The 9399-nt window shown below is 40.5% G+C and overlaps 1 protein-coding gene across 1 annotated transcript; it reads left to right on the plus strand.

The window, feature by feature from the left end:
* Positions 1-8165: 8165 nt before the first annotated feature.
* Positions 8166-9399, plus strand: LOC104702238 (pathogenesis-related protein 5-like). Its single transcript, XM_010418062.3, has 2 exons — positions 8166-8270; positions 8530-9399. The coding sequence occupies exons 1-2, from the start codon at positions 8222-8224 to the stop codon at positions 9201-9203; spliced, it is 723 nt and encodes a 240-aa protein (XP_010416364.1). The 5' UTR covers positions 8166-8221; the 3' UTR covers positions 9204-9399.

Consider the following 9399-nt stretch of genomic DNA (forward strand, 5'->3'; position numbering starts at 1 on the left):
TCTCCCGTTCATCACCGCCGTCTCACCCCGCGCTTCCGTGAGGCATCAACCGAGCCACTGTCGCAATCTGCGTTTTGACCGAGCTACTGTTGCCATCTGCGTGTTGACCGAGCTACTGTCGCAATCTGCGTTTTGACCGAGCTACTGTCGCAATCTGCGTTTTGACCGAGCCACTGTGACCATCTTGCTGTCGTCCGAGCCACTGCGACCATCTTCGTGTGTCTCGCGCCATACTCACTCTCATTGATTTTTTTTGCGATTTTTATTATTGCTCGGTCACTAACCTACTAATCTTTGATTTTGAGTTTGAATTGTTTCAGCTTTGCAATGTCTGACAATTTTTGGGATGAGATGTATGATAAGTATGGTTGTCAGGTTCCAGGACGTGTTGCTACTTCCAAGCCGCCTACGCAAGGCGCTGGGTCAAGCAGACCGGCCAAACCGCTCTCTAAGAGTAAGAGTCGCGGGAAGCGACCGGCACAAGCTTCACACTCAAAGGAGGACGGGAGCGATTATGAACAGGAGGAACCCGCTTTGCGCTCAACACCAGCTCCCAGAAAATCGGTCAAACGGAAGAGCACTGAGACGAAATTAACTCCCAAGGAATACTACGAGCTGTTCCAGCAGATGGAGTTTGAGGGAACAAGATATCCCCATGTTGAGACTATGCAGCAACTTGGGATTTGGGAGGATGTTCAGTATCTGTTTAGCCGGTGCCATCTGGGGGGAATCATGAACACACCAAAAAGCGGATACAGGGAGGAGACAATTCAGTTCCTCTGTACTCTGGAGACGCATCTGTATGCGGATGAGCCGGGAATGATGTCTGATGGAGGTCTGGGCTACATTACATTTCGCGTTCATGGCCAGTTCTACACTCTCAGTTTCAAAACTGTCGAAGAGATGTTTGGATTTCCCAGCGGAACAGGGACTACGCCGCAGTTCGATCGGGATGAGATATCCGCACTCTGGGCAACGATTGGGAGTGCACCCACATTCACCTCCTCGAAGACAAAAGCGCTGAACGTGCGGAGCCCAGTGTTGCGTTACTTCCAGAAGGCGGTCACCAATGCATTTTACGCTAAAGAGATTAAAGGATACATGACGAATGGCGATCTAGAGATGATCGATTTGGCGCTTAAGGGACTCTCATTCACTGCCATGGATTGCACCGCGCTGCAAGGTGACATATCCAACGCTTCCGTCTCGCTCTACCTTATCAACCACATGCTGACATACAAGCATTGGGTCTCGCGACTAAGCCTCAACCACACTCCCGGAGTGATGTGCATGGGAGGCATCGTGACTTGGTTCCTTGAGGCTGCTGGCGTCCCCCTACACTCTGAGGCGCACCCACCACGTTGGATAGACCTCCGCTACCTGCGACAGCTACGCACTTTGGATTGGGGTTTGAGGCATGGAAGGTTGCTCTACAATTTTGTGCATCCTGCGGTCGGACCTTCGAGATTACTCCTCCCTTGCGTCGAGTTGACTACAATCTTAGGTGGAGAGCATATCGAGTTTATCCCTCCTACGACAATCTTATACAACTCTGAAGCTGAAGAGGATCATGTCGACGTTGTGGAAACACGCGCGGAGCCAATGGAAGAAGACACAGAGGACTACCGCCCAGAGGAGTACCGCCCGGAGCAATTCCACTTCGAGGAGTACTCGGATCCGAGAATGTCCAAGGGGGATCGAGCCGCTCATCATAGACTCAACCTGCTGCAACAATGGGGGAAAGCCAGAGACAAAACGTTTAGCCGTTTCACCAAGAATGTCATGAACTTCATGCGTAAGTTTAGCTGTTCGACATCCACAACCGCGGTCCCAAGGTCCATCCCCGAGGATACCATACCAATGCCAGGACGCCCTTCCGCGAACCTAGAGCGAACACCTTCTCCGATTCCATCACCCGCACGTCAATCTTCATATGTGCCACGACAGCGCCCATCTTCTCCCGTCCCTTCACGCCACTCATCACATGAATCTAGGGAGAGAAGGGGACGCGGTTTGCGTGGTTCAAGAGCCTCCTCAAGTCGTCGATCAGCGCGTCGTTCTGCAGCTCAAGCTGAGCAAGAGGTTGAGCAACAAGTTGGGCAGCAAGGTGATTATCAGCCTACGGATGTGGTAGTATTGGTCTCGGACCATGGCGAGTCTAGAGTCGACGACATGCAGTGCGACGAGCAGCCGAGCACTTATCAGAATACTCAAGCGGTTGAGCAACAAGTCGACCAACCAGGTGAGACCACTCCTGCGGATCCCGAACACGGTGAAGGACAGAGCCAGTACCACGCACCAGCTCCTTGGGCGAGCTCAGACTCCTTTTTCTACTACTGAGGTACTCCTACCTTCCTTTGTATATACCATTTCATTTCTGCATTGTTTGTATTGTGATTCTTAAATCCTCCAGCAAATTTTTCTTACACAGGAGACTGTGTATTTTAAGTTTGGGGGAGGGTTTGAGATGATGTATCTAATGTCGTGTTTTGTGATTCTTATTTCAAATCTTTGCATCATATCATGTTTGAGTCTGCATCCATCTATTTGTATAGAAAAACCATAAAAAAATTTGAAAAAAAAAAATTTCGAAAATTTCCACAAAAACAGAGTGTTCATGTAGTTTGCAATTGCATATTAGGATTGAGTCTAGGTTTATTCATATAGGGTTGTTGCATTTAGCATAGGGGTTGATGATGATTGTAACCTTGTTAGCATGTTGGATTCAATAGGATAGGATCAAGGCCCTTGTTCTTAGTTCTTTGATGCTTGTTGATTGAACTTGAAAATTTAAGATTGAAGCATGTTTTGAATTGATATCATTCCCTATCTACTTGAACCTAATCCTGACTTGCAATTATCCTGTTATGCATTGAAGTTGAACTCATGGATACCATATACATACTTGGATTGTCTTTCACATTTTTACCACCCTTGTCGATCCAAGTAGCTGATTCCCATCTTTGGAACAGTTCCCCGCACCCTTAACCAACCGTTCTTTCAAGCCAATTGTATTCTTGAATGTCAGGCCTTTTTCCGAGTTGAGCTTGTTAGAAAGTGTTAGGTTCTAACCGACAAGAGTAGGATCCTGTGTAGTTCTAGTTCGCGTTATCCGGACTAGTAGGACTAGGTGAGAACTCGATTTTGGGTATTGGGTATGGATTTGTGCAGAAAAGTGAAGTGTAAACAGAAAGTAAAGGGGAGAAAGTCTTTAGGAGGGGGATGTGTTTTCAAGGTTTACAAGTCTAGTAAAGGATTTGGGTTGAGCAAAACAATGAGTTATTGGTTCTGGGCATAAAACGAAAAGATTAGACAAAGGAAAGAAAGTAAAAATGCTTATGATGTCTAGAGTCCTTAGAAGAAAAGAAAAAGAACCATAGTGATAATAAAGATTTCCCAATCTGCTAGAATGATAATAAGTGAACTTCCCCTAAGACCAAGTATAAAGAGTGAAAGAATGGGTTTGAGATGATGTTTCTGATGAAGGGTAGAGATAGGACCAACTTCGGTTTGGAATGTTCTTTGGGTAGACAGGACGCTGCTCTTGTATGTATCAGTTGGTTTCAACCTTTAGCCTTCTCTTAAGCTCAACTCATTTTTGTGAGAGAACCTTGTCATGTATTGATGAAACCACTCGAGAAGGAGACCATCTAAGTCTCCAACCCTTCACCCTAGCCAAATGAGTTCAACGACATTGCTTAGCTTGATTCACGGTTCTCTGTTAATGAATGTTAAAGGGAATGATTGATAGGATTGCATGTGTAAAAAAAAATATAGAGTTCTTTCACCATGCATCATAGAACTAAAAACAAGGACCTTGATTCTAACTATTTTATTTAGCATGTTTTAGGTTCTGAGACCCCATCTTCACACCTCTTCTCCATACTCTATTCTTGATTGTTTGCTTGAGGGCAAGCAAAGAGTAAGCTTGGGGGAGTTGATATGTCTATATTTTATCTCTCCTTAGCCTATTTTTATCATGCATTTAGCTAGGATAACTCATTGGTTTGCATCGTTTTCTAGTTTTTTCTATACACTTTGCACGTCTAGGTAGCTCTTGCATCATCCTTGCATACATTGTGCATTTTGGAGTATTTCAGGTATTTAGGAAACGTTGGAAGCTATTCTCGTCCGAGCCATGGTCACCATCTTCATTCTCGTCCGAGCCATGGTCACCATCTTCATTCTCGTCCGAGCCATGGTCACCATCTTCGTTTCGTCCGAGCCATGGTCACCATCTTCATTCTCGTCCGAGCCATGGTCACCATCTTCGTTTCGTCCGAGCCATGGTCACCATCTTCATTCTCGTCCGAGCCATGGTCACCATCTTCATTCTCGTCCGAGCCATGGTCACCATCTTCGTTTCGTCCAAGCCATGGTCACCATCTTCATTCTCGTCCGAGCCATTGTCACCATCTCCGTTCCGTCCGAGCTATCCGTCCAAGCCATGCTCCTCAGCCTTCCATCCGAGCTATGATGACATTGGATTCCATTCGACGCACATGGACTTGATCGCACATGTCGGGAAGAAAGACGTTTGGTTTCACATGCTTCAGGAGATTACCGAACCGACGCTTTACCTTGTCGTTTTAAGTTTTAGGGCTTTCCATGTTGGACTACTATATATACATTTTGTTAAGTCTTTGCGGAGACATCTTATCTTTTAATCTCGTTTTCGTTCCCAGAAGGTTTTTTAACCTAGCATCCAAAACACGTTCTCAGACTTGTATTCCGATATCGTTGAGATTTATTGAGATTTTGCATTTGATTCCTTCTACAAAGTTGTTAATCTTATTTTTATCTATCTTATTATGCTTGATTCAATGATTTCTGTGTTTGCATCCTTGACTATGATTTTCGGATCTGAGTAGTGTGGTAGTTCCTGAGGATGGGATAGATTAGGTGGAGGATCTTAGGATGTAGAGTGTTTAAGCTTTGATTGTAAAATTCCCTTCTGGACTAGAGTTAGAATTACTTGTTTCTCTCTGATCAATTGGAACTAGGTTCGAGACATTTCCGCACCCAAAAGGTGTTTGATGAAATGTCTGACCAACTAGTGCCAGAGACTTACGTTCCTAGCCTAAGAGATTAGTTGTCTAGGATGTTTGTTGACACGAATGAACTTGTCTGTCATGCCTGCTCGACCACGTTTCTCTAGCGAGAGCTAGGTATGGAAGTGGTTGCGTCTGAGTAGCTTTTGCCAAGAGATTGGATTAGCTAAGTTGTGATGTTCATTGTTTAGGGATACTTTGCTTATGGTATGTTAAACACTCCTTAGACTAGAATACTCCACCGACATCAATTACCCCATCCTTAGGACTTCTTTCTTTCTGATTTTATTACATTCTTGGAACTGTTTCGTTTGTTCATGCTTAGAATCGTTTGCGTTTTTATTCACTTTCGCTTCTTGTCATGCATTCTTGTTTCTTGTTCTGTGACTCATTTCCATTTCGCATTTTGATCATTCTAGGACTCTTAGATAAAAACACTCTTTGAATTGACTTAACTTGTGATTCCTTGATGACATCTTGATTGCTAGCAACATCCCATTTGGATTGACACCTTAAATACTACAACACTTAAGGTTAATTGAACCTGCTAGGAGACACAAAAATCTTAGTATCAATATTTACAAATGATAACAGTAAATTAAAACCCAAATAAGAAAAAGGTTAAAAAAACACCAAAATACCATCACATCACAAATTGTTATCGAGCAACGTCAGAAATTGGTAGTGGAACTTCAAAACTCTTGCGTTAAACTGAGTTAGAAACAAAAACAGGTCACTAACCCTGCAAACATGTGCAAATCCACTAAAAACCTATAGACTTATTTTGTTTTATAAATCTTACAACTATTAAGTTAATGTTTAAATTAAATTAAGCTACTATACCACAACCGCACAAAACCTTGAAAACCGTGTGGACCATGTAACTCTGAGTGAGACGAATAGATTTTTGACTATTAACCAATTGTTCGATGTCTTCTTAATTAATACGGCCATCACTCTTTGTCTCTTCCTGATTTCTGATTTTATTTTCCGCAGTCACACACAGCTAGCAGATTGTACTCCTATAAAAATACAAAACCCATTTCGGTTTTCCTTCGAAAAATACATAATTTTGAGCTGAAAAAAAGCCGCCGTTGATCTTAGCCACACGGCAGCTTTTATGCCTAACAACATTGACTCATTAATGAAAAAATCCCAAGCAGCCCTCATAGTTTTACGGCAAAGCCAAATTAATTACTATATCCAAAGCTAGTTCAATTTATGAACCCGTTTCTAAGTTAATCAATCTTCAAAGTCACGCACTATACTACAGTATATTATCTCACTTCCATCAAAATGTCCTTATTATTATTATTATTATAGTCGAAGTTCTAGTTTAATACTGTATATAATAATATTATTTTATAAGGAATAAAATATTATGCAGAATATGAATGTTAATTTGTGTGAAAAAAACTCCAAACTAACACTCTTAAACTTATGAAATTAATTAATATTCTTAAACACATTCATAAACATCCAAATTTTTTCACATGTTTAATTGTTTACTGTCTTAAAGATCACTCTATGTTATGCACATGTTTGTCGGTGCAAATTACAGGAAAAAGTATGTTGGAAACAAACGAGTTGAATAAAAAAAATCGAATAGCATTCAAATAAAGGAGTTGGAAATTTTTTATTTATATGAAGATTAAACTGAACCAGCTGAATAAGATAAATAAAGCTGAATAAAAATGAGCTGAACAATCAACATGAGCTGAATAAATTGAAATAGATGAAAAAATTACAGAAAAATAAATTAGTATGTTAAACGTGATTATTGAGTTGAATACATAAATTTAATATCAATATTTATAATAATATCACAAAATATATATTAAAAAAACTTGTTAGTCAAACAATCGTTTGTTAAACTTTTTCATAGAAAAATAATTTAAAACTATAAATATAATTAAAAGAAATAAACAGATTTTCTAAACTCATAATATTTCAATTTTCTAAAGAAAAAGTATATAACATTAATAAGTCAAAGCCTCAAAGGATTTTGTTCATAACATTCATTTCGTTCATCTTTTAATTTGAGGTTAAACAATTTTTCAACCGAAAAATAATACTTTCAACTCTATGGTGGACCCCAATAAATTTTAGTTGGAAAAGTAATTAAGTCAAATAGTGACATTTTGGATGAACTAAGTTGAAACGTAGTAACGTACATTTAACTCATTCAACTTGGTTGAAAAGTACAACTATTTGTAGCCATAATTTGTTTTTTTTTTTTTTAAACTTTTTAAATATTAAATAAGTTGAATAATTTTCTAACTTATTTATTTCAGTTGTTACAAAATTGGATGAATACTCTTTGAACATTTTAATTTAATTTAAGTCATCCATTTGCTTCACAAAAACTAAAATAAAATAAAATCTACAAAGATGGTTTCTCACGTCGTGGGTTGTTTTTTAACGGTACTTGATACGAACTTGTCAAAAATGGTTTGATCTTAACAGTTACCACGTCATTATATATGTGATGTCTCAGCCATGATTTGCGTGCCTCCTTTCCCATATACTTGCCCATCACATCGTCTAGGGTTCATATTCTAGATGGCTCGTGGGTGGCCGGCCGGTATGACCTAGCTAAAACCCTATAGGATTCGATCGAGCGATGGCGCGTTCAAGTTGCCAATCCCCTCTTATGCATCTATCCGGGTCTTATAATTGACTAATTGAGGATCGGTAGGTATAATACGATCGTGGGTCACAACAAACACATCAATCTGGATGTAAGACTAGTAAATCACAAACAAAATATGTCTATCCGGATCGAATCTCGTATTTTTGAATCACAATTAGACACATCTATTTAAATCTCATAGTCGTGAATTAATCACAAATCATGCAACAAATAACATCACAACCCTAATGGCAAGGCCGAGTCAAAACGAAATATTGAATTAGGATTTCTCATTGTTTTTTCACCAGTTGATAGTAATTAAGTTAATGGAAGAAAAAACCATTGAGACAAAGAAAATCCAGACAGCCAAATAAAATATCTATCAAGAAAGCAAAAATCATAATTGATTAAAATTTTATAAGATTACGTCGCTGCCCCTCGAACCCCCATCTATATATAGATCGACGATCGGTGCCATTAACATTCATCATCATCATTCAAAGAACAGAGAAACAAAAGATATCCGTTAAAGAAAAAAATGGCAAATATCTCTAGTTTTAACATTCTCTTCCTCGTGTTCATCACAAGTAACAACATCAAACACACACTCTCTCTTTTTTTTCCTATGTTTCACTTATGTGTTATCTTTCTCCTTACGTTATTACATACTTCACCTGTTTTATCTTTTTTTCTAAGGAGAATAATTTTTTTTTTCTAAGGAGAATAATTTTCGATAATATTTTGTTTTATTGTTCATCGTCTTCGATTACAACATATATTGTCACTATGATTCTCTAAACTGTTTCGTATATTTGATGTTTTTGTGTTTGTGTTTCAATACTGCAGGCAGCATTGCTGTTTCCGCCACCGTCTTCACTATTAGGAATAACTGTCCGTCCACCGTCTGGGCCGGAAGTCTCGCCGGCAGAGGACCCAAGCTCGGCGAAGGCGGATTTGAACTGACTCCAGGTGCTTCCCGACAGCTCAACGCTCCTGCAGGATGGTCAGGCCGGTTCTGGGCTCGTACCGGTTGCAGATTTGACGGCGCCGGTAACGGTAGATGCGTCACCGGAGACTGCGGCGGTCTAAGATGTAACGGCGGCGGAGTTCCTCCCGTAAGTCTGGCTGAATTCACCCTCGTAGGCGATGGCGGCAAGGATTTCTACGACGTGAGCCTTGTCGACGGTTACAATGTAAAGTTGGGGATAAGGCCTTCAGGAGGATCCGGTAATTGCAAGTACGCTGGCTGTGTCGCTGACCTCAATGCGAGATGCCCTAACGAGCTTAAGGTCTTGGGTCCTCAGAACAATGTCGTGGCGTGCAAGAGTGCATGTGCACAGTTTAATACCGATCAATACTGTTGCCGTGGAGCTTACAATACTCCGCAAACTTGTCCTCCCACGAACTACTCGAGGATTTTTAAGAGCGCGTGCCCTGACGCCTATAGCTACGCTTATGACGACGAAACCAGTACCTTCACATGTACCGGAGCTAACTACGAAGTCACTTTCTGCCCATAAGAAAAAACAAAAGCTCCGGTCTGGTTTCTCCCCTCACGTTTCTATTGCTTGTTATGTACGGAATCTAAATAAGAAAAGATGATGACTGTAAATCATCTTCTTTCACTTTTTTAAAGCTTTTACTAAGTGTATTCAGTTGTTACACAGGTCATCTGATTTTCATACTAAAGAAATAAAACAAAAAATAATTAATTTA

Source organism: Camelina sativa, chromosome 7, assembly GCF_030686135.1.
Source record: "Camelina sativa cultivar CO46 ecotype springtype chromosome 7, ASM3068613v1".
Taxonomy (NCBI): domain Eukaryota; kingdom Viridiplantae; phylum Streptophyta; class Magnoliopsida; order Brassicales; family Brassicaceae; genus Camelina; species Camelina sativa.